The following is a 26,681-nucleotide window of genomic DNA, read 5'->3' as shown; positions in this document are numbered from 1 at the left end:
AGTTTAAGGCTTGGAACGCATTAGTTCTTTTTCCATTCATTGTCATGGGAAACATTGATTCAGATTTTGAACAAATGTCTTCTTGAACGTCCGTCTGGAGCGGATTGTGGTCGGGAACCCAGGTACCACTGTATGTATATATCTATATATATATCAAATTCAAAAGCGGTGATAAGCCATTCCAGTCATTGTCACCAGAGCCGACAATGACAGATGGCTCCCAGTGGTCCAGGTGACGCTCAGAGCGTTGGAGTGTTTGCTCAGACACGTGAAACATCAGAGGGAACATTGCTTCTGCACCTCAGCTGATTGGAGTCAAAGCCATCTGACCTGATACCAAGCCCAGACCAAGCTGAGTCCATGTGACACCTTTCTCTCTGAGTCACTTTTCTGAATGGATCCAGGACTGAAACGTTGTCAGTGGAACTAACATCTCGTCCATGATTCAGTTTGGCCTCTGAGCCCTCATTGGTCTGAGGTGAGGAGGTCTCCACCTCGACGTGACATGAGCTTCTTCACTCCACTCAGCTTCTCTTCATGAGAGCAACACAACCTCCAACCCGAGCTTGTTGCACCAGTCTTCAGGTGGAACGCGGCGGAGCACGGGGACTCTGGAGACTCACTGATGGACGTGGACCAGCAGCAGCAGCAGGTGACGCTGCCCAGCGAGGACCGGCTCCTGGCTCCAGCTTCTGTGCCGGGTGTGAGAGAAGGATCCACCACGGAGGTTCCTGATGTTTGCTGAGCTCCTCCCTCCCAGCTGAGGGCGGCACTGAGCACCAGCTGGTCACTTTACAACAGTTTTCACGCTAAAAGCGCTTGATGCTTCTGGTCACGGTGGTGACCTTTAAGCACCAAAGGTCACCCACCGTCTCCGTGCAGCGTGGTCTCCTGAGGAGCACGTGTCTGTGACCTACATCGGAGGCTCATGTGACCCGCGGTGGTCCCCGCGCGCGGTTGAAGCGGCGGCTGGAGTGGGCGAGACGGAAGTGATCGCAGCAGCGCGCGCCTCGGCTGCAGGGATTAGACAGAGGCACATGACGCGCGGACCCCGTGATTCCTGCCTGGCTGCTCCGCGCCGGACGCGATGGCTTCCCCGCGCCTGGAGACCTTCTGCTGCCCCAACAGGGACGCGGCCACCGAGCTGGTGGTCTCCTTCCAGCCGCTGCTCTTCGGAGCCCTGAGCGCCTCCTGCGCCGGCCTCAGCCTCATCTTGGCGGTGCTGCAGCTCCTGCCCAAACACCGCGGGTACCGCCGGCTGGGTCAGTACCCGCTGCCCAGACCCGCCTCGTCCTCCCGGATCCTGCTCATCATCAGCGTCTGCGACCTCCTGGGATGCGCAGGTGAGTTGGGTCGTCACGCAGAGAGGAGCTTCTCAGCACGGTGGAGTGATGAGTCAGGGCTCGGAGATGGAGACGGGAGGTCGGGTCCATCATGTGGAGATGGCCAGTGGAGGGATGGAGGTGTGAGGCGGGTGAAGGACTTGGTTCGAGGCGACTTTTGTTGCACAGTTTCTTCTAAGTTGTGTGTTTGAGAAAGCTTCTGCAGGAGCAGGCAGATGGAGATCTTGCTGTGCTTGACTTGTGGTGGCTCTCAGATCAAAGTGTCTGAATGTGGCGTGTCCTCCAGCTGCCACATGATCTGGAGCGACTGAGGTGGACCTGAAGTGGTGAGCTGTGGTCACGTGCAAGAGTCACTCTGACTCTGACGGCTCTTCTGTGCTGTGATGTTGTTGCTGTCATGAGCTGCTTGGACGCCATCACTGGACGTCAAAGACAGGGAGGAGGAGAGAAAAGAGAAGGGGCCGATGCAGAGGAGGAGGATGGAAGTGACTGTGGGAGGAAAAGAGACAGGAAAGGGAGAGAAGCGGTGGGACACTGAAGGGGAGGAGTCAGGGATTCACGTGGTGGCGCTGCAGCGCGTGAGTGGAAGGACTCGTCTGGCCTCGCCGGTCCTTCCCTGCTCCTCGGCCAGGGTCACGTGACCCCCAAACATCATCCTCTGATCTGCGGCTGGCCATCACGAGGCGTGGCCCCAGGACTCGCCTCATGAATCGGACCTTGTCTTGGACTCATCACGGGCCTTGCTCTTGCAGGGATCCTGCTCAGGTCCTCGCTGTGGATCGGCCTCCCGGAGACGGTGGAGAAGATCTCCTCGGCCAACAGGACCGACGTCCTCCCTGAGCTCTTCTGCGTGGGCAGCTCGGTGCGTCGCCCTCTCGCAACATGCTCCCGACGCCTGCCACTAGAGGGCGCTCTGCTTCTGTCCTAGATGTGGATCCAGTTCTTCTACAGCGCCTCCTACTGGTGGACCTTTTGCTACGCCATCGACGTCTTCCTGGTGGTGAGGACCTCGGCGGGGATCAGGTGACCCCTCTGCTGCCGGTCACGTGGCCGGAGCGCGACACCTGACCGCCGTCTGCTGATGTGTTTGGCAGCACCATCGTCCTGTACCACATGATGACCTGGGGCCTGGCCGTGCTGCTGTGTGTGGAGGGCGTGGCCATGCTCTACTACCCCTCCATCTCCACGTAAGAGCCCCGTCCTCGTGCGGTCGGCGGCGAGCGTCATGCGACCCGAGACCGTGTGACTCGGGTCGCCGCGTGATCCGAAGACGTCGATAAAGAATAGTAGCGTTCCATTTCAATTTTCACACTTCGGATCACATGTGTCAACCCGAGACCCGGGGCCCAAGTCCTGCCCACCAAGTCACTGGCTGTGGGCTTCAATGCTCAGCGAGTTAGCAGTGAAAACAATGGCGCCGCTCGGGTGCCGGCGCATGTTGGGCTGGTGTGGACGGCACTGTAGCAGGGGGCTGAGGTCATGGATGCTGCAGGTGGAGTGTCGGGGGTGTTGGCTCCAGATCCCGTGACCCTGCAGAACCAAGTCAGTCGCCCGACTCTCCCCTCATGACACGGCGGATCAGCTGAGTCTCGGGGTCACGTGACTCCAAGACCGCATGCTCCTCGCGGAAGATGACAGTGCTGACTGTTTGGGCGGGGACCTTTCCAGGGTGTCCCTCCTTGACAGCGCGACCGTGTGTGCAGGTGTGAGCAGGGCCTCCAGCACGCCGTCCCTCACTATGTCACCACGTACGCGCCCATGCTGCTGGTCCTGGTGGCCAACCCGGTCCTCTTCAGCCGCACCGTCTCGGCAGGTGAGCTCGCGACGCCGCGGCGCCGGCTCCTCTCTCTCACCGCCGCCGCTCTCCTCCCCGCGCAGTGACCTCGCTGCTGAAGGGCCGGCAGGGCATCTACACGGAGAACGAGCGGCGCCTCGCCAGCGAGATCCAGGTCCGCTTCTTCAAGATCATGCTGGTGTTCTTCATCTGGTGAGGCTCAGCGAGGAGCTCCCCGTCCAGACGCCAGTAACTCACCACTCTCTGCTTCCAGCTGGACGCCCAACATCATCAACGAGGCTCTGCTCTTCTACCTGGAGGAGCAGACGGACATCAGCGACGGCAGCCTGAGGAACGTGAGGAACGCGGCCCTCATCACCTGGTTCATCATGGTGAGTGGTCCCTCATCATGGCCCGCTCCCTCTGGTGGCCGGCTCTGGTAGCGCACCACAGCTGAGGACTCGTAAAACTCTGGAAACGACACAAAAGTTTTCGGGCCAGTGAAGAAGAAATAAGGCAGAATTGTCACTTTAAACCAAATACCTGACTGGTTCTGTCTTCGCCACAAACATATTCCCTCCAGAGCGCGGATCCTGGCGACAGCCTGAGCGTGATGTGCCTCTGCTGCATGCCCTGTATTTCTTTACTGCCCAGTGAGAGGCTGACGCTCAGCTGGGTGAAGTCACGTGTCAGTCGTGGCCTCCGTCACTCACTTTGACTGAATGACTGAAACGATGTGGTGTCTGACAGGACAGTACAGACCTTCTATATTAGTAAGTAACATTGTTCTCGTTGATGGTTGTGAACGTCACTCCATGGTGACATGTGGGCTCCTCACAGCTTCTCAGCAGTCTCACGTCTCCCTCCCACAATTCATAGTTCAGCGTCAGAAAGTCAGAATTCTGAGATTGAAGTCAGAACTTCACTGGCCCAAATCCTCGTCTGTAGGAAACAGATCAAGTCATCTGACGGAAGCGCTAACTAATGGAAGGAGGAATGAAACATGGAAAATGTCCGACTCTCTTTGACACCTTCCAGAATGAATTGAGTTCATGTGTGAACTCTGGGGTCAGGAGGAAACACACAAGCTTTAATCTGCTTCAAATGTAGAGAGAAGATGATGAGATTAAAAGAATGTCAGTGTATGAGTCATGTGACACGTGTTATTAGTTTATGAAAAGTCTGGACTTGTAGGAACTAGCAGGAACTGAAGAAAGGATTGACTTTGTGCTAAAGTCCCCTGTATTCTCGAGGAACTGAAGTGACATTTTAGCAGCCGTGTTCGCCGCCGCTGACCCCGAGCCTCGCCCGCAGGGGATCCTCAACCCCATGCAGGCCTTCCTCAACACCCTGGCCTTCCACGGCTGGACCGGCCTGGACGTGGACCTCAGCCCCCAGCGCCACAGGGACCTGGGCTGGGACTCGGGCTCCACCTCGGCGCCCAGCGGCGGCGGCCACGCCCACCTGACGGCAGCGTCGCTGGTGTACCAGAGCCACGTGCAGGAGAAGAAGAGCCAGAACGGGAAGAGCCAGCAGCACTCGGAGGCCATCAGCGCGCTCTCAGAAGGTAACTGGCCCAGACCCCTGCACCAGGACGGCGGCGGCGGCGACGACGACGCCCCCATTTACCAGGGCTGGTGACGCCGGTGCGACCCCTGGCCTCCTCCACCACTGACTCTTGCACTGGATGTTGACATTAAATCTGAGCCGCTTGTGAACCTCTTGCGTCTCTGATCCTTTCTGCCCGCGGGCACCGGGGGAGCGGGACGCTCGGCGGCCGCTGTGGTCAGCAGGATGGCGTCCAGTCTGCTGCCCCTGTAACCTCCCTCCTCTCTTGTCTTGCCTTAGGTTCAGAATCTAGCACAGTTGAAATCCACATTTCCAGCCGTCTGCGGGACTTTGACGATGTAGACGCGGACGGAGAGTCGCTGGAGAACTCCGGGCGGCGCTAGAGGGTCGCCGCCACGCCCGCCGCCGCACTTTAGATTTATTTTTGATGTGAGAACGATTAAACCATTTCCCAAACGTTTTGTTGGTGATCTTTCCTCCCTCGGATCACGTGGTAGAGTCGCCGGGCCGCCACAAGGGGCGCCGTCTCTCAAATGTAGGAGAAGATTTCAGCAGCGTGAGCCTCTCTCCCGGGGAGCTGGGACAGACTTATCCGGCCCTGGCTTGAAGCTACTGACGGACTCGCTTCAAACGTAGTGAGAGGAGGAGGAGGAGGAGTGGAGAGACGACTGTGACGTCACGGTGCGAGTCAGGTGGTGAAGATACTGAGGCGAAGGTCAGAAGGACACGAGAAGTTTGGAGACAGAGAGAGGAGGGACGGAGTTGGACCCAGGAGGTTGGAGATGAAGAAGACAAGCAGCGAGGTTGAAGCTGCAGGACTTGCTGTGTCGGGTCATTAATCCCACGCGACTTTGTTTCCCACTTGTTCATTTCATGCTGTAAACCCACGGTTCTCTTTCACGGCAGCTCGACCTCCAACCGAGGTCACGACTCGGACTGGACCCAAAGACCTGCTGCTCGCCGACAGAGCGACAGACACGTGTTTTGCGATATCAAAATAGAGTGATTTATTTGAGACACTGGATGACTTGGAGGTTTTTTGTCCTGGAAACGCGACCCGACTCGGGCGCAGCGGTCTCGACCCGCTGCCCACGCACCGACCCCACAGCCCAAATCTCCGTCTGACACAGACAATAATGGCTCCGGAAACAGAACAGCGAAGCGCCCGTCGACATCCAACCGTGACATTAAAAAAACAGAGCTAAGCGTCGGCCCGTCGCTCTCGCGCCAAAGTGCACTTCACGTCCGTCTGACTGACTGAGGAGAACTGAAGAGGCTGAAATCAAAAGCGATGGCGTGTGAGGAGCGTCGTCGGGCTGGCCACAGTCGCTGACCCGGCCAGAGAGGCGGCGGCGGCTCGCTCGGGCCGTCTTTAAGAAACAAAGAAAGAAAGCGTCTAAAAAGGGCCGCGAGCCTCTTGGCGCCCCTCAGGTGTGGATATAAACATATATACACAGTATATAAGTCTGTGCATTAATCTAATTTACATGACTTTACATTCTTCACATTTACATCCAAGAGAGGCAGACGTTCTCCTCCTGCTGGCGTCTCCACAAAATGACATCTTCTAATCTCGACGAGCCGCCGCGTCGCCTGCAGTGAGAGTGAGGGCTGAGATCCCAGCGGGGACTTTCACGAGGTCACCGTGGACCGCGTCCTCGGACCTGGAGCGGCGCCTCCCAGGGCCGGCGCTCCTCGTTCGGAACCCTTGAGAAAGGTCGGCGGGAGCCGGGCCTCCGTCGTGCTCCGGAGCTGCTGCAGTCGCCTGGTTCCGCCCGCTGAAGGTCCGTTTCTCGGCAGCTGACAGCTCCTCAGCGACTTGTTGTCCGTGTCAGAAAAAGGCATTTTGCTCACATCCTCACTATTTTCGCAGATCCAGGACGCAGACCTGCGACACGGAGCAGAGCAGCGGCATGAGACCGGCTCCGCCTTAAAAAAAAAAAAATCATCACGTGACCACTTACGGAGCCGTCGGACGCGCTGGCGCCGACCTTGTCCCCAGTGCTGTTCCAGCAAACCTCGAAGATCCCGCCGGTGCCTCGGTAGCTGTGGACCAGCGCTCCGGTCTGCAGGGGAGAACACAGGCGTCAGGGGAGGCGCCGCTGCTCCGCCTGCCATTCGGCCTGGACTTGACTGGCACTGCCCTCTGAGGCCGAGACGGCCCGACTCACCGTGGTGTTCCAGATGTGCACACACTTGTCGAAGGAGCCGCTGGCCAGGTGCTTCCCGTCGGGGCTGAAGGCCACGCTGTAGACCGGCTCCTGGTGCTTGGTCAGCGTGTGGATGCAGACGCCGCGCTCCACGTCCCAGAGTCGCACCGTCGAGTCGAAGGAGGCGCTGCAGGAGGAGACGGCGGTCACAAGGTGGGTCACCAAGGCGAACCCTACAGACCCGCCGGCCTCAGCTTGGCCAGTGAGACGCAGCTCTTCAACCTACACCTCAGTCTGGAGTCTCGTGTCGACTCAACTCTGCACCATCAACTGGGCCTCGACCACCATCAACTGGTCGGTAACAACTCTGAGTCCCTCCACCACTATCTTCCCTCAAATACTGAATACAGATAGAGTCATGTTTAAATCACGACACACTGGCACGCCCTCTGACACGGGTCACTGCTGTTCTGAACTGACATGTGAGTCATGAGCATGGACGCGGCTCAACCCTGCTGCATTGTTAAATACATGTTTTGGTTGAAACAAAAGTCCATTTTCTATTGTAACATTCTGGAGGAGATCTGAGCCAAAGACCCTCGAAGGTTCACGACCCGCTCTGCTGCGGCTGAGAGGCTGCCGCAGCCGTCAGCTGATGGAGCGGCGGCGTTAGCTGGCAGCCCAGACCCACCTGGCCAGCATGATGTTGGAGTTGGGGTTGCTGGTTCCGGGGCCCGTGGGGCTCCACTTGATGGTGTAGATCTCCTTGCTGTGGGCCTGCAGGTCGTGGACGCAGGACTCCTGCTTCATGCTCCAGATCTGTGGAGCACAGCCGTTAGCCTCAGCACCGACCCCGCCCACCTCTCCCCCCCAGGCCCCCCAGGCCGCCAAGTCCTACTTTGAGAGTCATGTCATCCGAGCACGAGGCCAGCAGCATCCCTGAGGGGTCCCACTTGATGGCGTTCACCTCGTTCTGGAAGAGAGGCACCAGTCAGAGAGATGCACGCCGACCTTTGACCTGCAGCAGCTCAGTCATTCAGTCAGTCAAGGACACGTCGCTGTGATGACCAGCAAGGTGAAGAGGAAAATGATGAAGAGGAGGAGGGGTAAGTTGCAGATGAGGGAGAGGAAGGAGGAAAAAGGAAAAGGGGCTGAATAAATGAAGGAAGAGAAAGAAGAAATGGGATGATGAAGAAGAGGTAAAACAAGATGAAGGAGAGGATAGGAGGAAGTTAAAAAGGAGGCGGTGGGGGAAGAGGACGTTGGAGATGAGAGAGAGGAAGAGTAAGAAGAACAGGAGGAAGAGAGAAAAAGGGGATGAATTGAAGAAAGAAAACAAAGAGCACAGAGAAAAAAGGATGATGAGGAAGAGGTAGAACAAGATGAAGGAGGAGAGGAGTGGAGGGAGGAGAGGAAGTTAGTGATGAGGGAAAGGTAGAGTAAGAAGAGGGAGGAAAAAGGAGAAAGGGCTGAATAGACAAAGAAAACGAAGAAGACATAAGAAAAAGGACGACGAGGAACAATGAGATGAAGCAGAGGATTGGAGGAAGTTAAAAAGGAGGCGGTGGGGAAGAGGACGTTGGAGATGAGAGGGAGGAGGAAGAAGATGGGATGAATGAAGGAGGAGAGGAGTGGAGGAAGCAGCTGAAGAGGAGGCGGGTCGGAGGCTACCGTGTGACCCTGGAAGGTCTTGAGCGGCCGGTCGCTGCCCAGTCGACACACGTGGATGCACATGTCGGTGCTGCAGGAGGCGAAGGTGGTGTTGTTCTGCCAGTCCACGTCCAGAGCCGGAGCTGCGAGGACACGAGAGGCTGGAGACCCGGACAGGAAGTGACCTCGGCTCACGCCACACTCACCTGAGTGGAAGGGAAACTGCTGCTTGGCCTCGCCCGTGTGAGCGTCCCAGATGATTGTCGTCTGGAAGGACAGAAGACTGAGAGTGAGAGTCGGGGTCAGCCAGGCACCGGTCCAGCAGAGGGCGCTACCTTGTCCACGCCGGCGCTGAGGATGGAGTTCCCCTTCTTGTTCCACTTGAGTGCAAATATGGGACCCTTGTGTTGGCCCAGGGTGCTCGCCAGGTTCCCTGCCAATCCCAGCCGTTAGCATCGCAGCCCCAGAGCAGAAACCGCCACCAGGACTCACCGTCTTTGGTCCAGATGCGGGCGAAGCCGTCGTACGAGCCGGTGGCCAGCAGCGTCCCGTCACTCTGCGGGTCAAAGAGCAGCCGTCAGTTGTGCGCGTCAGCGAGGGGGCGCGGCGCCGAGCGACCTACATTCCAGTCCAGGGAGGTGACGTCCTTGTTGCTGGGGACGTCCTGGCCGCCCTCGCGGATGCAGTGGCGCAGCACCAGCTGGGTGGAGTTGGAGTTGCTGTTCTCGTTCAGGTTCCAGATCCTGGCGGTGGAGTCCCCGGAGCTGCAGGAGCGAGGTCGGCACGTGAGCAGCCAGGAAGAGCCGCGGCGGGAGCCGGGCTCGGGAGCCGGGCTCGGGAGCGGGACTCACCCTGAGGCCAGCAGGTCACTGACGGGGTTCCAGGCGCAGATGAAGACCTCAGACTCGTGACCTCGCAGCACCGTGGCTTTGCTGGCCGGGATCTCCACGTCCACGTCCACCTCCATGGCCTCACAGTGGTTGTCTGAGGGCCACAACATACAGGCATCAGCGCACGCTGTGACGCCGGGGCCACAGGTCACGTGATCTAACTCCAGAAGTCAGGATGGGTCGCATTGGTGAGCGTCCCGCTTTAAGACAGTCACGTGAGAAACGCGTCAGACTGTGTGTCGAAGGAAGTGCATCTGTCAACAGGAAGCAGCTGCTGAAATCTCACAGCTCCTTGTGAATGTCTTTGTGGACCGAAGGTGCAGCTCCAAGGGAAAAAGTAGTCATCTGCCGTGTGGGACCATGTGGATCTCCGATCACAGAATAATGGATTTATTTCAATCTTTACCCAGTTCGTCTCAGATTTACTACTTATCTTGTTCCATTCTCATTCAAATATATAATATTCATGTATTCATATCATTCCATAGTGTAATTTAATTTAGGACATTTAAAAACATTGGAAAAACTTTTTTTAAATAATAAAATGTTAAAAAATGAAAAGTCCACAAGCAGCCTCATTCACATCGATTTCACTTAGTTTTTCATATTATGAAACATTACTTTAAGACATGGAATAATACAATATGAACGCGATGTATACGCCAGGTCATCAGGTCAGTGTCAGAAAGCACCAAGGCTGCGGTGAAGAAAGAGCTGAGCCAGGAGACACGGCTCTCACCTGTGGTCACCAGCTCTGGAGCGTCCCACAGAACAGGTTTTTCTGTCTGGACTCTCTGAGACTGAGAAGCTCAGTCATCCAGGAGAGACTCAGTTCAGACAGTGATGGTGGTTCAGATGTCTCCTGAGTGAGTTCATCTGGGTGGAAGCGCCGGGGTCGCCCCAGGACACGCGGAGAGACCAAGAGATTTCTGGCCTGAGACTGACTGGCTGAACAGTTTTCATAAGTGACGTGACGTGGCTAGATCACACCGTCTCACTGAGGACCTGCTTGAACTTCCACAACTTTACAGTTTCACCTGCAGCAACAGAATTGCAGGGTGGAGAGAAGTGAGGAGAAACAGGATGAAGATGAAGCTCCTGCATCAACTTAAAAGCTGATGACCAACGCTCCATCATGGAGTCTCTCCTGAAATGCCGTCAGACATTTACCGGCCAGCAGAGGTCAGTGTTGGACCTCCTGGAGCTCAGTGGCTTTCAGCACTTCAGTTGTGCTCCAGTCCTGATTCACGGAGGTCCGCTACTGAACCAAGAGCTGCTCTAGAATCCACGTGCTCTGCTCAGATCTATGACGAGTCAGTCAAGTCTCGGGACTGGAACCGGATCCAGAAGCCAATGGTGGGAGGCTTTTGTCTGTGCTGCTAACTTGCTCATCACCAGCAGCACCGAGTCAGTGGGACCGTAAAGACGGTCGGAGGAAAACTCAAGGTCCAACTCACTCATGTTGTGCGTGCCGTTCTCGTCGCCGTTGACCGTGGCGTCCCCGTTCTTCGGCGCGCCCGACTGGTTTCCAGAGGCCGACACAGGCAAGGCACTGGCGGCCTGCTGCTGGGCCAGCTTGTCGCGGAAGGCCTGCTGCCGCGTCTGCACCACGTCCGGCATCACCGCGTCGATGAGGGACAGCGACTCGATGGGCCGGCCGTCAAACACCGTACCGTCCTGCGGGACACAGCGGGTCAGGAAGCCGCAGGCGGGACTCGAACCGCCGGCCTCGGCGGGCGCTCACCTCGTTGATGCTGATTTCTGCCTCCACATATTGAAGACCTTTCTGCAGGATGGAGATGAGAGCAGCAGGGGGCACTAGTGTTCCATTGATGTTGGACTGGCTGATGTGGCTTTCGATGCCAAAGGTGAAGGCTGAGTGAGAGAAACCTGAAGACAAGACGCCCGTCAGTCATGAGGGAGGAACCAGGCGTGTACACAATGAGCTTTAATGACAGAGATTATGAGAAGAACGGCGGGCGGCGAGGGGAAAGTCTGCGGCTCATCACACAATTAAAATCAAAAAGAAGGCCAAGTGTGAGTCACGCGTGGAAGTGCGATTGTGCAACAGCAAAGTGTTGAGCAATAAAGAGCCAGGACACACAGAGAAGCCACTCGTCTCGTCTGGGAAACAGAAACATTCATGACCAAGGTGGAGGAAGTAGAAAAAGATTCAATGGAGCGAAACATTTAGCGCTCAAAAATGACTTGAAAATTGTGCTCTTTATTCATTATCTTGAGACTAGGCTACATTTTTTAGAAATAAAAATCAAATTTCTTATTCTTCATTTGTTTTTTTTTCATTTTTTTCTTTGTTTTAAATAAGAGGTGAGCCTAACATGAGGTGAATGTCTGGTCCTAGATGACTATTACGATGAATATTACAGTCGGCGTATTACGTGGCGTCACTGGACCAGACAATGTTCACATCACAGTTTGGTCATCACAAGTTTGCGGCACCCACCTGACTCCTGGAGGTATCTGTAGACCAAGAAGTTGACTTCGTCGCTGGTAATACTCATTTTAGCCCAGGGAGACAGGCGAGATCTGAGGAAGGCTCTGCTCACTCCTGCAGGAGAAACGTCAAGTCAGTCTCAGAGAAAACATCTCCCCTCTGCGTGCCCCCCCACCCCCCGCGGCCAGGACTTGTTGCTCCGGTGGACGATCTCTTCCCGGATCCACATCGCTCACTCTCCATGTCGAGCATTTCCCGACGCTGCGCTCGGGCTACAGACATCAGTTTCCACACAGAAGCGACTGGTGCTTCCCATTAGTGACCCAGCCGAGGCAGACTTGATGGAGCGGCAGCGAGATTCAATTCAGGATACCGTCCATCTGGTAAATGACTTGGGAGAGAGGGGCCATTTGTTTATCGCCCACAGCATCACCTCCCAAAATAACCCGCTGATTGACCAACTCCAGAGCCACGTTCACATCGGTTCGGAGGTGAGGCTGAAGACAAGCGCTGGGAAGAGAGTCTGTCCACAGCACTGTGGGGGAGCCCAGTTCTCAAGTGCGAACCAAGAGCCTGCAGAGAGGAAACCTCACTCCTGTGCCACTACATCAAATGAGTTCCAATTTTCTGATGCTGTCAGGGCTGTAAGGGACACTGAGCACATGCAACAGGTCCACAGCAACAGACTGGTGAGGTCAGTGTGAGTGTCATGGGTTCGCATCCTCGGGAGGAAGCTGGTGCCCTCCCCGAGTCGTGGCAGTTGTAGCACCTCATAGCATAGGGTCCCCTCGACACTGGGATCCCCAACTGAAAAATCCTGAATCAGCGGTGGTGGGGGGGTCACCATGGAGGAACAGCCCCCCAACCATCTTTTCTCTCCGTTTGAACAAGGAAAACACGTTTAATCCAGAAAACAAATTTTAATTGAGGTGTACTATGGTGACTGCTAGCTAACATTTCAAATACCATGTTTCAGAAGGTGTTGGACACGAAGAAAAACAGCGTTGAGGTTCTTCTTCACTTGAAGTTTCTTTCCAGAAACGAGAACCAAGACAAACCCAGTCATGACGTCAGCGCTGACTCTCACTTCCCACAAGAGCGGGACGCAACACTCAACCAGCAGTGCGCTGATGAAAGAGCAAAAAAAAAAAAAAGGTTGGTTGGGTTTGGCCGGCGTTCACTCTGAAACACTCTCAAGTTCCCTCTCGGTAACGTAGCAACAAGAGCGATCGAACAAAATACACAGAATAGCGCTGCCCTAATTACCAGTGGGCCTTCAGCCAGAGGAGCTGAAACTGTTACTCAACATGAATTATTCACTCCTTCACCTTGGTATTCTTTCAAACGTGCTGTGGGCTGGAATTCTAACCTCAGGTGGAGCTCCATCCGACACCAAAATCTGGCCTGAGGAACCTTCAACACCACTTCAAACAGACACAAACTTGATGCCACACAAAACTGAGCAAGATTCTGCCGCTGTTGTAGCGGTTGCCTGGGAGCTGGTGTCACAGCGGGTCAGGACCGCAGCGCTGAATGATCCGGGTTCTGAGCAAGTCACATGACTTCACTAGGTTAGACTGTAATAAACCAGCACACATCAGCCTGGTGGGCCCTCGCCGCCACGCTTCGAGCAAATTAGCTTACAAGTGGGACTTGAAGAGGCGAGCCACATCAGAGCTGGAGGCCGCTGATCTCCACCACCAAGCAGACAACAGAAAACATAATTGACAAGCAGCCGGGGGGGTTGGAGTCCCAGTAGGGATGGGCAGGAACTCCGTTATGCAACCAGGTGGCCTGAAAAACCAGAGATAAGAACCCCTCTCTGAGCTAATCGAGCACGTGACCGTCAGTGATGGCCCTCATCAAGATCACATGATCCTGATACAGAGCAGAGACCATGTGACCATCTGGTTGGGGCCATAAATGTCTGAGATAGTTTGAGGTGAACTATGAACAATCTGCCGACTTAATGCGACAGAGAGCGATGCCAGTGGAAAGTATGATACAACATCCAGAACTTCACTCTTCATGTAGTAAAAGCACAAACCGGTCTGTCAGTAGTGAACCAATGTCTCTGCCACACAGCCTCATCGGCACTCGGCCAAAACCATGAGCCACATACAAGTCATATTTCAGCAGGTGTGAACAAAGCCTGGGAGTCGATCAGTCCTTCCTGTAAATACTGCAGGAGAGGCGAAGCGTGGCATCCACAGGTCTGAGCACATTCCAGGTATTCACCTCAGTTGGCTCAACCATGCCAGACTGGAGGGGCTACATGTGAGACGCGGAGGAAATGGACAAAGAAAGAGCTGGTGTCAGCACTTTTCAAACAAGTCTTCAAAATGTTGACACTTGAAGTCAATCCTCAAGTGTTTGTGAAACAGACGTGTCAAAGGAGGACTAATTGACAGACTGAAAATGGCCAACTTAAATCAGCTTGACGTCAGTATTGGGGTGATATCGGTGCACCGATGATATGTCACTTTTGAGTGAGAATCATCCTCTAGTTTCCCAATCCCGACATTTTACTAAGCAAAAAAAGTGGCCAATATTGATGACATCATCACGTTCGTATCAGCAAGGATCATTCTTACGGGAAACCCGGGTCACCAGTAAACACAACGCAACTTCTGTTTATTCCATTTATATCGCATGATGAGAGACGGTCCTTCATTCTATTTGAATGAGAAAATGGCTGTGATACTCCCCGCCCAGCAGACAACTCCATAAAAAAATGGCTGATGCCAGAGTCATAGAAGGTCCACAGGAGGACCTCAACGTTCAGCTAGATCTGGATCAAACTGGATAGAGGGAAACGTCAGTGCCAAAGACTGAGCCGAGTCTGGCGTCCGCACCTGACCGCTAAAACAATGTAGTACACGTGTCATGCCTGTGTGTGGAGTGGTAATGCTCTGGCAAAATAAGTTGGCAACATTATGTTGACTTGCAAGGTGATACACAAAAGAGGTGGGCTTATGATGCCATCGTCCTCAAAAGAATTTGCTGTTTGGTTGTTGATACAGAGACGCATGTAACCGTTGTCCAGTCTGGTTGCAGCTCTAACAGCTGTAATAACGGCAACCCAACCTCCTACACCTATACACACCAATGTTGAGTCTCAAGCGTGATAACATCATCATGGTGCATGCCCCACCAACGTCTGAGCGAATGGCAAAACAAGGCCCTACTTGTTTCACTGAAATAGCCTCGTAGGATCACAAACGCGGATGTGACGGAGCAACAGATCCAGAACCACAAAGCAGACTTCCATAACTAAACAGTCCGTTTATAACTGACCTGGGAAAGTGCTGCCTGTTCTGAGTATTACGGTACTGAAGACAGAAATCAGACAATGAAAGTGTGGCTAAACTGCAGGCAAAATTGACGTTAACAGTAGGGTTACTACGAAGCAGAGCATCAGTCCTGTATGTGGGTCAGCAAACATGGCGCTATTATCAGGTCTGCACATCTAGACGGTGTTTTTCTCCTCACTCTTATCGACAACCACCACATCCGGACTGCTGAGATGACACACGCTTGTTTTTCCATTTCACTTGTGAAGCTTCCATTTCAAGCGTGTCTTCACCTTTAGCTCCAGTAACTTGTGCGCTCCTGTTGGGGTCAAACACAATGGTGTGACAAGAGGCTCACACGAAGGACTGTCAGAAAGAATGCTGGGGGGAAGCGGCATACCAGCCAGCTCATTTTCTCCTGCACAGTCAGCGCCTGACAGATGTGCAAACAAGACCTGGAAACAGCAGCCATTTTCTCTTGAACTGCTCTGCTGAGTAAAACCCGCCTTTGAAGCTTCTGGTTGGGCTGCAGTCTTGGGAGGGGGAGGGGAGCGGGAGGGGGAGGGAGAGTGGGGGAAGGGAGCCCAGTGGGGGATGGGAGAATAAGAGTGTGTGATAAATAAAGATTCCTCAGCCAGGTAATCACAGCTGCCATTCATGCGTTCACAGCAGACATTTTGACTTATGCAGCGGCGGGAAGAAAAAAGGAAACACTAATGAGCGCTCGGGGAAGTGGAGCCGCCGTCGCGGGGTCATCGAGGTGAAGCCGCCGGATCCATCCCACGACACCCGCGCGGCGTCAACAGACGACACGCATGGCCGTTCACTCAGGCGTGGAGGGAATCAACACCTCTGAAACTGGATCCAGCTCCACTTCTGACGCCTACAGCGGAGCAACAAACCTGCACTTGAACGCACCAGCTAGTCAAACAGCAGCTCACCGGAGCAAACAAAGCAGCGCACAGTACTAGATACTGGCACGTCTGAATACAGGCTCAACGCTACTTCATGTTTTCAGTGGTTGGAGCAGGGGTTCTCTACTGGTTTGAGAACCCCCCACCACCACCCCAAACGGCCAGCTGTAACCCCAAACATGACCTTTCACTGAATCTGAAAGTACACGGGTTTTTAACCACTTTTAAGTGCCAGTTGTGGATCAGCGTCCTAGAACTTCAAAGGATCATGGTCCAGAACTGGATCCGAGAATCTCCTCATCCTGTCTCGCAGCTCAGCCCTCTGACACGTCCAGTTCCTCAGAGAGTAGTTTGTCATCTGCCAACCAACAATGTACATGTCATTTTTCTAAACCGAAGCGAAAGCGATTCATTTGCGGTTATCTAAGCTCCATCATCGTCATCATCATCATCATGAACCTTGTGGTCATCTTCTTCCTCATGTGTCCAAAAGGAAGGCTAAGCTTTCATAAGCCAGAACGTCGGTGAAATGTGAAAACAGTAGCATCAATGTGGAACTGTTGGTGAGATACAAATCTGAGATCATGACATGACTCTGTTTTCCTGCGAAACACTTTTCTCTCAAGTCAACAAAGCGCCGCAGATGCGCCAGCAAACGGAAGGGTTCTCTGTTCTCCGGGGAATAAGTAGGGGGTGGTGACAGACAGACAGGATCACTAAAAGGATTCATCATGAAAGCGTCGCCGCTGCACCCTCACGGCCCACACGCTGAACCTATTAACATCAAATATCAACCAAAACACCCTCTTGCTCATCGTTTGTTGGAAGACCGGTCAAAGATTGTGACACACTTTGGTGGGTGAAAAACCACAGAGCGACTTTCTCACGCTGCCTGATGTTCAGAAGCGGCTCCCAGAACAATAAAGATTGATCACCGACCTACAGCAGCATTTAGCGCCCGCCCAGACTGCTCATTTGAAACATCAATACCTCAGAGGTAACCGCACGCTAGCTGTCTTCACGCGGGATTTATGTCCACGCAGATGTGTGCTGTATTTACTGGTCATCAGCTGACCCCCCCACCCCCCATCACAGAGGTGATTCAGACGCTGGCACCTAAGACGCAGCACTTTAATATAAAGATGACAAATTATCACACACTGAAAGGCAGCGGCGGCGAGCGGCAGTGTTGGTCATAAATCCAACCGCGTGTGTGCCAGCAAACTAAAAATAGCAGGAGCACATCAGACGCTCGCACGACAGCTTCTTCGCGAGTCCAAGTCGGCGGAGCGTGAAAGTTTACATTTTGATAAATGCACAGCCTCTTTGTCGGCAGCTCAGATCCCATTACAGCCGTTACCATGGCGACGCTTGTGAAAGCAACCTGGAAAATGACGAGATGTTGTTGTCCATGTGCTTCTGCAGCGCTGTTGTGTAACCGTTTTACACAATCTTCTGCAAATGTAAAAACACGTCGCTGTCAACAGGAAAGCACAATTGCTCGAGCCTTACCACAACGCTGTTAAAATGTTTGTACACTTACACACTGTCCTCTGCTGTAAACACACAACTGGAAGGACAAAGAGGCTCTCATACGACAGCCGCTTGCCAGAAAGAAGCAGAGTTCTTAAAGGTTCCCGGGCACGGAACCAGACTACACAAGAGCAGATCACACCAATAAAGCTAACACAAAGCATGTGTCACACCGAGAATTCCAGATTACACTTCCTCTGTGAAAAACAGATTCAGAAATGAGACGTCAAACACGACTGCGTTCCACTCGGCTGATACACAGGTCCTCTGTGTAAATGTGAGTTTCGCAAATCGCGAGAGAGAGACGGGAGAAAACAGAGGGAGGATGTTGCTATAGTGGTTCACAAATAACTTTAAGCACATGCCACTTATATTCAGCCACTTTCACTGGTAGGTGGTTGTGATTTTATCTGGAAGAGCTGGTATCTGTTCTCGGGTTCACATCAGTCATATCAAGATTCCGTCTCAGATTCAAAGACGGGTTCCTGCAGTGCTAACAACAACAGCTACAGGAATCATTAACATGACACAGTCGGGACCGCGTTTCTTATTACGAGCAGCTACCGGCCGCAGAAGGATGAGTTGGGAAACATGCTACACTACCAACGTAGCCGCGCGCTTGAACTGGGGCGTCGACAGAAGACACGGGTGAAGATATCTACTTGGTCGAGACACGGTTTGTTAAAGAGAGTGGGCGCACTCGGACACACTCGCCAACAACACTCACATTTCAACCCAAAATAAAACGGACAGAACAGTGACGTAAACAACACTGAGCTGATAATCATTCACTGCTAGTAGGAACATGACAGCGCCCCTTACAGGACTTGCATGTGCACTACATTGTTTTCATCTTCCTTAACATTGTGTCACACTAAACCACACCCCAGCACCAACCTACCCCAACAGCAAGTCTCCACCTTATCCAAAGATTTTCTGCCGAAAAGCCTGGACTCTGAGTCACATCTCTTTATGAAGCAAGGCATCGCCGATTACAACAGGCAGGGTCGACCCACTTCTTAACAACAGCCTAAGGTTCAGACCCACATCTCAAGACGGGCTGGAGAACACGTTGGGTATCATGGGTCAGAGCGGACAAAAGCAGCACAAGGAAGCAGGTTTATGACTCACAACCCATCAACATGCGACGCTTGAATTAATTCCTCACCGAATTAATCATGGTTCAACACAAGATCAGCACACAGTTGACCTGCTTCACCCACTTCCCAACCCAAGAGCCACCATCGCGACACGCACTACAGGATGACAGTGATGTAAAGGTGTCGCTCAAATGACTCACCAGCATCAGCCTCACAACAGCTAGGAAGGCACTAGCTTCTCCTCTCTCCCCCATCCTTTAAGATGTGGCAGAGTTGCACCGTCGACCTTCTCCTGAGGTTTCCTTCAACGGCAGAAGCATTAGAAGACAGAGGACGTCCACGTCAGGCTTGAAACGAACTCATGATTTTACAAACAAAACCACAACACTAGAGCAGCGATTACACAAGATGGAATTCTAAATGCTGAGCTAGGCATCTCAACGATGGACAGTGAACTCTGATGGTCACCCTTCAGCCACGAATAGGAAGCAGACCCTCACAATATAATGGAAAGTCTGTGATAAAATGAATGATACAAACAAACTCATGTCGAGGGATTACAGTTCACCCTCCAGCCGGCGGGCTGCGCTGTGACGCCAAGCAAGTGGAGACCAGCATCGCTGGTCATCAGGATATTGAAACAAAGCGGAATATTACAACAAAGTCAACTATTCATGCACGGAAATGACAGTGAATATCTTCAATCATTAATATGTTGGATTTACAATGGCCAACGCTCTGCAACAATGGCTGCTGGTGAACATGCTCCATTTGTCTGGAATCGTTACATCTGCGATGATTCCGAATGGGCCCTGGACAATTTTAACTCACTTGCAGAGGAACTGTGGCCACAGAAACCTTTAGAGACGACTGGTGAAGGAGAACAGGCGTGATGTATGGCGGTATCTGAAGGTGCACGTGGAGCAGCAGCCTCACCAGCCACCCTGACATGCATGTTATGATATGGATGCAGGCAAACAAAGAGCTCAGACGCTGTAGGGCGTTGCGTGTGTATGTGATGCTATGGGGGTGGGTGGCGAGAATACTGCGTGGATTGTGGGCCACGGATGATTCAGAGCGCAGCGCACATACATTCACTATATAATCGGCTGCTTCTCGCCGGCAAACAAAGCCACAGAACCAGCAGGAGAAATACAGTCTTGATCCAGCGCCAGGCAGCTAATATGCCTCTGTACATTTGCAAATTACAACTCGGATCTTCAGCGTCGATAAACGGTCTGAAATCAAGGTCGGCGTCGGATCACTCCGCTCACCAAGACTTACAGGATCCTATAGAATCACGTTAAAAAACAGGTTTATTTCCAGCAGAGAAAAAAAACTGTCCTTGTCAACATAAAAGCCTCAGCCAAGCAATTTCTCAGCACCATGAGGATTGCACAAATACGCCACGGCAACACACCAGTGTGGGCAGTAATTGTTGCCATGGTGACCAGAAGATCTCAGCTCTCTGTCAACAGCTGCTCATGCCACCCTAAACAGCCCCCACACTCCTCCAGCTCTGCTTCCATCTGACTCAAGGGTCAAACAAACAATTGAGCCCAAATCCTGATACCCATTCTGCAGGAGCCCTTTACTGTTTTAACCCTTGGTGTTTTCTGAAGCGCTCACCTCTGTTTACAAGCCATCTGAGCTCGGCAGAAACGAAGCGGCACAACAACAAAACAGCCGAGGCTTGAATAGTCACTTCCTGTCGAGGAAAATGGAGCACAACTGGAAACCAGTGCAACAGAAGGTCTGAAAGATGGTCCTGGAACCTTCCTTTCACAGTGACGTGTGAGGACCTCTTCAGCAAGAGGGAAACCGTCAGATGGTTCCAGAGAATTCTCTTGTTTTCAATTAAAGAATTCTGAAGAACGATTGTGTCTCTGCAGCAGAAATCAGCCCACTTCTTCTCGTAACTCTCCCTGACTGAAGCCTGAACAGAACCTTACATTTGTTTCCGGAAAAAGAAAAGAACACAGGCCAGTAGTACTGCAGTCCAGAGGTCACAATCTTCAAACCAAACATGCGGAGGGGCAGAAAGAACACTGAAGTTGGTGTGCAAACAAAGAGGAGACACTTATGAAATCATATTAATGGCATCCAGTCCAGGGAAGCTGAATTGGAGTCCAAGAGCAAATCTCAACCAACTGTGTCGCATTTTCACACAGAAGCACGACTTGCTGGCTGATGTTTCAACACACAGCTTCGACATTTGGTTCGACAGGTAAAAAAACAAAAGATTACCCAGTTATCCCAAGAAACTGGGATATTTCCTATAAAATTCTTATGTGGATGTAAATACAAGCTCAGTTTCTGGATGTGTTTTTTTCAGTGACTTCTACTTCCTGCTTATGTTCAGGAGAAGCCATCTTGGATTGTGTGGTCAGGGAGGTGAGGATTCGACCTTTCGGCTTAGAAATCCAACACCAGGTGACGTATCCGGGGCCATAACTTGAAAGTTGCGAGCACAAGTGGAACCCACACATGTTCTTAACAGCAGTAACAGTTATGTCTTGTTAGCTAAGGCTAGCATTAGCCCGATCAGCCTCCCGACAACCACTGTATTCTTGTCGTCCATCAGCAAGTGACTGCTGACCTGCTATATGACTCTGGCGAGTCACATTTGGGACACGCAGTACTTTATTCGCAGTCGTAACGTACGAGTGATAACATGCCAACGATAGGACGTTAGGCACACTCCCAAGAAAAGCAGCAACAGCGCACTACGGCTGGCAGTGAAGTGATAAAGTCATATCAATAGGGTAGGACTGCGGGTCAGGCCTGTTGGGACAGTCCACTAGCCACTGATAGTCAGTGATAGCAAGTCACTACCTTTACGATTAGTCGACATATGACGACATATTGCAGCGTGGTAAATACTACATTGGTATAGTGTTTAATGGTGTATCAAACATTAAAACTTTAATTTGAAAATAATAATTAAAGGGCATTAAATGCTGCGTTTCTCATTGATGGTCCCAAACGTCCCGCAGGACCGGAACCTCAGGCGTAGCTCGCCTTACTGTGCACCGTGCCGCCACTGGCACGTGTGGAGAAGAGAGCGATGACATCGACTCGGGAACCTGTTGCCAACAGATGAGTTGATCAAGTCTTCGTCACCCATATTAGAAGGTTTTGACCAGAAACGCACAACAGGGGGAGCCAACTGGAGCACCCACCCTAATCCTCATCATCAGCCAATCAAAACGACACGCAACAAAAACCTTTTTTTTTTTCAAACAGAAGTTGTGTGTATTTATGAGAGCAATGATCAGCAAGTGGGAACCTCAGAATAACACCAGAGCCCTCAACACAGCTCAACACAGCCGCAATAAACCCCAATCGTTGGAATGAAAGATGACGGCGAATTAACGAAGACGCCAACATGTAGCAGCTTCTCTCATCAGCGCGACAAACGTCCTGCTTGTTTCTGTCCCCTGCTTAACTAGTTCCAAATCCACCCGGCCACAGCGAGGGACGGCGACGCCGCCATGGTGCCTCGGATCAGAAAGCTCCAGCTCCGACTGATCCCTCGTGCTGTGCTCTCTCTTGCAGTGAAAATACCCCCAAAACTGCAGGAGCCTCCATTACTCTGGCTGAGTCTAATGATCTGTCAGATTGGCAGTAAAACGTAATGAATAGAAGAATAAATACAAGTCACAGCATTAATACAACAAGGGCTTGATTATGGAAGACGCATCGCTTCAGTGCGTCTCTGGTCTTCAAATGACAGCAGATTATTAGGTGAATAATGGGGCTGAAAAGCTGCAGAAGGAGAGCAAAGTGATGGGTGTCGTTTCACCTGGAGCTACTGGTGTGATTCATAAGGACCAAACGCTCAAATCACTCACACACACACGCGTTTGTTCTAACTGCTCCGTTTTGGACGGTTGTGGGAGGCAGACGTCAAGAGTCTAAAACACAATCAGATTTAATCCTTCACATCAGACAGCAGGAACATCACTATGACAACTAAGAGGTTGGACTGGCAGTGGAAAACAGGCAGATGGTCAGGTACATGGTTTGGCTTCGTTTTAAGGACGTCAACAGCGAAAATTGAGGCGTGAACAAGTGAAGGTGGAATGAATACGTGAACAGAGAGAAAGGACTTTTTTTGAAAAACGCTGACTAGCAAATGCGTTTCATAGCTAATTACACGAGAGAGAGACGAGTGAAACTGATATCATGGAATCATCATGTTGTTGCCGTCACCGTTCTCACAACACCAACTGCGGCAGTTACATAAGGCTGCCGAGCAGATGAGCATCGGTGAGGGAGAGGAACGAACCCGAGGTCAGCAGGTTCAACCTCTGCCTCGCTAAACAAGCCCGTACAGCCAAGCGGCTTCCTCTTGGTCACACGCGGGCCCAACCGCCGAGCGCCGGCCCTGATAAGCCAGACCACCCTAGAACGCCTCATTCCAAATAAATATGGACAGCCGCGAGCCACCACGTACCCGCGCAGATAACGCTTCAGAGGACCCACTGACCCGCCTCGGCTGGCGGAGCACACCTCCGCTCTGCGCGAGGGGGAGAGCCTACACCTCCCCCACAGCCTATCATAAATAAATAGTGCTATAGAAATGTTTGGACAGCTCACTACAGAGCTTTTCTCCAGGACCTCCGTGCCCTACTTACAAGCAGAAGTATCCTTGTGAACAGAAAGTCCTTGAACACGTAGAGCAGATCTGTTCGTGTTTCTTCTGTGCCCTTGCTTGCAGAGCTCACACGGAGCTTTCAATGGCTTACCAAAAATCAATTACAAGCGAAATGAGAACTGACTGCAAGGCCAGCCGCTGCACGAGTAACGATTTCTCACTACAGCGGGAATGTAAAGGAAGCACATGACGACAGATTTGAGGCCCAGAATACCTCTAATGATGCGGTTCAAGGATTGCTAATGAAATAGCAACAAGCCAAAATGTCCCCGCTGGATTCCAAGTTAGGCGTTTAGAGACCCTACTTACTGCTGCTCATTTTGGAAACCACTTAAGACACACAACATTTTTAGAGATCAATAAACAGCGACGGTAAAGTGGCCTGAAACTGGCTATTAGGACGTAATAACGTCCTATTGTTGCGCTAATAGGTAGCACTAAAGTCATCCATCTAATGATTGTAATTAGAGGTCACAGCAAATGCGTGGTTCTGGTGAATGTCAGCAGCTGGTTACTTCAGGAAAGTAGCTAGCACAGAGAGCGACGCCTTCTCACCTGATAGCCACGTGAAAGGAAGCAAACGTAAACACTAGCGCTGAAGCTAATGATCACTTTGACCCTCAACTTATCACCGACTACCTAAACCTTAAGTAGCCCAGGGTTTCCGCCAGGATTTTTAGAAACCAGCATGTTGGCGAGGGAATCCGAAGAAGTAAATCTCTCTCCAAGTTGCAGCTGTCCTCAGCCGCTCCGTCTCTTCATATTTCGTGCTGGATGTGTGTCTTAGTTCCGTGAGCAACTGGTTAGTTATGATCTTTCTGCATTTTTCCGTAATAAACACGCCGAAAACCACCATAGTCATGGCCACTTCCATGATACGTTGTGCTACCTGCTTGTTTTTGATGTTTCCTTTAAAAAAAAAGAGATCATTATTCTGAAGGCATGGCAGCTCTCATGAAAGTTTATATGTAGCGGAAACCCTACAGGCGGTGCACAGCGTTTAAGGGCTGACCAACACGGCAACATGAGTCACTGTACTGTCGAAAATAGAGTAGAAATAAATGTAATAAAAATGTGTGCATGTACGTATGTAAATGTTGTACACACTTGTAAAGTTGTTGTGAAACTTTAACATTTCAATATTCAATATGAAATGCTCAAAATGAGATGTGAAAGCTTAGCGTCATTAGAGAAACAGTTTGGGTTTTAGACCACAATGGTCCTGCAGCTTCAGCTATTTCACCTGATTTAATAGTCCACTAGAGTCGTTGGAGTGCTAGTAAAATCATCACCATGAAACCAGACTTGGTGTCAAAGCCAACGTTCAATAGGTGAGCTCACATTCAACCAAAAGCAGACCTGGACTGTACGAACACCAGGCCCGGCCGGGCCTCAATCAAACCTTCACAGGAAACCCAAACAAAACCTAGTGTTTTTAAACAATCTCCAACAAGCCACTCGACTTACTGTGGCGGCCATGTTTCACTGCCCATCATCCTCATTTTGGAAGACCTGTACTCTGTAGTTTACCTACAGATTCAGCTGGTTCTGGTCCGACCCAGATCCAAACTATGGAGACCAACAATGGCCTTCATTTCAGCATGATTTGGGTCACTCTTCCGCACGGTAAAAGTCAGAGGGCTCTGTGTTGCTGGTGTCATCAGCTGAAAAACAGCATCATTCCCTCTGGAGTCATTACAGCCACTGTGGTGCTGGGCTACAGTGGGGAACACAAGCAGCCTGAGACCGGACCAGTGACTAAACTGTCTTGGAACACTTGTGTTTGGAGGATCCACGAAGCCACTGGCGGCTCCATACGGACCTGAACCATGTTGGATCTGAAGCCAGTGACAGCAGTGGGAGACTCTGGACTCACAACTTGGATGAAGCCTTCCAGTTTTGAATGACCCAGGCTGAAACAGTGGCTCCATAAAAGCCACAGTGAAGACAGAAAGAAGCAGTTGCCCCAGTACTTAAACAGTGTGAAGCCTGAAGCGGCTCCATTGATTGTAAATAGCTGGACCGGGTGACAATAACACAGTAGAAGGCAGCAGGAATTCAGCGAGGGGAATGTATAGTACAGTGGAAGGCCCTCCCCTCCCCCACTCATGTGCTTCCCAGAGCTGCATGGCTACATAACTGAGCGTTATAATGCACGTTTGTGAGGAAAAGGGACGATAAAGTGCCCACAAGCTGAAGGCTCGTGTTGGTGCCCAGTTTACCGGCCAGTGTTTCGGTGTGATGGCGGGATGTAGAGCCTGTAGAACTAGTTGGACATGGACGAGAACAAGTCCACTCCAACTCCTCGAGACACGGGAGCGCACGAACGGAACCATGAGGAAGAATGAAGGGACACGCGCCCCGGCGGCGGAGTTTCACGCCGCCAGAAGAAACGCTGGAAAGTCTCCTACCTTTGACTGCGAGAGCGAAGTGTGCGCCGCCGCCACCGCTTCCTTGTCCGCCGCCAACTTCAGTGCGTCCACTTCCCGCCCATGTTCCAGCTCGGCTGCTGTGCTGACGGAGCTCCGGGACCCGCGCGAGGCACTCGCTGCTCGGGCTGTTTCACCGCGAACTGAGGCGCGACGGCGGCGGGAGCGAGCTCGAGAGCACGGGCGAGAGAGAGAGAGAGAGCTGGGGGCGGCGGGTGCCGACTGACCTTAAACCTGGAGGTGGAAGACGCTCTTTCATTCATTCAGCGGCGGCGCTCGCCAGGCTGCGCGAGCTCAACAGCTCGTCGGCATGTTGCCACGAAGCGTCAACACACGCGAGAGGCAGCGACGGGGAGGTTTTCGAGCAACAATATGAGCAGTTTGCGTGGAGTTTGAACGGCGACACAGTGGAGCTGAGCGTCTGCGCTCGTCCCCTCCCCCACTGTCGCTCTTTTTCGCCTGCCCGGTCACCCGCGGCTGGCTGCTGAATTCTCCTTGCGCCTTGCTCAGTCATTCACATTTGGAGAGTAAACAAGTTGACATCATTACGGCCGTGACACGGCCCGCGCCTCGCCGTAAGTGCGCCACTACAGGCGCAAGGGTGATTTCCCGCTCCGCCTGACACGGCTGTTACCCGAGACAAAAGAGTGCGCATCCGCAGGAAGACGTCGCGTTCTGGCGCCCTTTCCCCGCTGCTTTGACCAAAGACACACACCAACAGCACATTTGCTTGGAAACAAAAGTCGACCTGAACAAATTCATCAATCAGAATTACCTTATTTACCCGGGGGAAATGGCTTTTCCTTACAAAAACTCAAGTTAAAGGATAATAAAGAGAGTACAACGTGTTACTAAAAACATACTGAATAAAAAAAAAAACAATAAAAACATTATTTGGCAGTGTAAACACATTAAAAAGAA

The 26,681-nt window shown here is 52.2% G+C and overlaps 2 protein-coding genes across 3 annotated transcripts; one reads left to right on the top strand and one right to left on the bottom strand.

Annotated features, from left to right (window-relative positions):
- The first annotated feature begins 1,087 nt into the window (after nucleotides 1–1,087).
- gpr143 (G protein-coupled receptor 143) lies at nucleotides 1,088–5,133 on the top strand. Its single transcript, XM_053877941.1, has 9 exons — nucleotides 1,088–1,343; nucleotides 2,096–2,205; nucleotides 2,272–2,366; nucleotides 2,438–2,530; nucleotides 3,047–3,156; nucleotides 3,222–3,330; nucleotides 3,392–3,509; nucleotides 4,432–4,684; nucleotides 4,966–5,133. The coding sequence occupies exons 1-9, from the start codon at nucleotides 1,088–1,090 to the stop codon at nucleotides 5,067–5,069; spliced, it is 1,248 nt and encodes a 415-aa protein (XP_053733916.1). The 3' UTR covers nucleotides 5,070–5,133.
- On the bottom strand, nucleotides 4,877–26,198 carry tbl1x (transducin beta like 1 X-linked). Of its 2 annotated transcripts, none has more exons than XM_053877936.1 (15): nucleotides 25,988–26,198; nucleotides 11,841–11,945; nucleotides 11,121–11,266; nucleotides 10,834–11,053; nucleotides 9,338–9,470; nucleotides 9,109–9,250; nucleotides 8,979–9,042; nucleotides 8,822–8,919; nucleotides 8,693–8,753; nucleotides 8,508–8,629; nucleotides 7,735–7,809; nucleotides 7,528–7,655; nucleotides 6,858–7,023; nucleotides 6,651–6,752; nucleotides 4,877–6,574 (listed from the first exon to the last, which is right to left on the bottom strand). In XM_053877936.1, the coding sequence occupies exons 2-15, from the start codon at nucleotides 11,896–11,898 to the stop codon at nucleotides 6,548–6,550; spliced, it is 1,542 nt and encodes a 513-aa protein (XP_053733911.1). In that variant the 5' UTR covers nucleotides 11,899–11,945; nucleotides 25,988–26,198; the 3' UTR covers nucleotides 4,877–6,547. The 2 variants fall into 2 exon arrangements, with proteins under 2 accessions (XP_053733911.1, XP_053733909.1); XM_053877934.1 differs by lacking the exon at nucleotides 25,988–26,198 and adding an exon at nucleotides 25,743–25,981 and having other exon boundaries at nucleotides 4,879–6,574.
- Nucleotides 26,199–26,681: the final 483 nt, after the last annotated feature.

The sequence above is a fragment of the Synchiropus splendidus genome, chromosome 10, assembly GCF_027744825.2.
Source record: "Synchiropus splendidus isolate RoL2022-P1 chromosome 10, RoL_Sspl_1.0, whole genome shotgun sequence".
Lineage (NCBI taxonomy): Eukaryota > Metazoa > Chordata > Actinopteri > Syngnathiformes > Callionymidae > Synchiropus > Synchiropus splendidus.
This window is presented reverse-complemented; position numbering and strand designations above follow the sequence as displayed.

Excerpts from the sequence above, each read along its gene's own strand:
- gpr143 (XM_053877941.1), top strand. The coding sequence starts at position 1,088 with ATGGCTTCCCCGCGCCTGGAGACCTTCTGCTGCCCCAACAGGGACGCG. Across the intron at positions 1,344-2,095 it reads CGACCTCCTGGGATGCGCAG|GGATCCTGCTCAGGTCCTCG; the intron begins GTGAGTTGGGTC and ends TTGCTCTTGCAG. Across the intron at positions 2,206-2,271 it reads TCTTCTGCGTGGGCAGCTCG|ATGTGGATCCAGTTCTTCTA; the intron begins GTGCGTCGCCCT and ends CTTCTGTCCTAG.
- tbl1x (XM_053877936.1), bottom strand. The coding sequence starts at position 11,898 with ATGAGTATTACCAGCGACGAAGTCAACTTCTTGGTCTACAGATACCTC. Across the intron at positions 7,810-8,507 it reads AGACCTTCCAGGGTCACACG|AACGAGGTGAACGCCATCAA; the intron begins GTAGCCTCCGAC and ends CCTCTCTTCCAG. Across the intron at positions 6,575-6,650 it reads CCAGCGCGTCCGACGGCTCC|GTCTGCGTCCTGGATCTGCG; the intron begins GTAAGTGGTCAC and ends TCCGTGTCGCAG.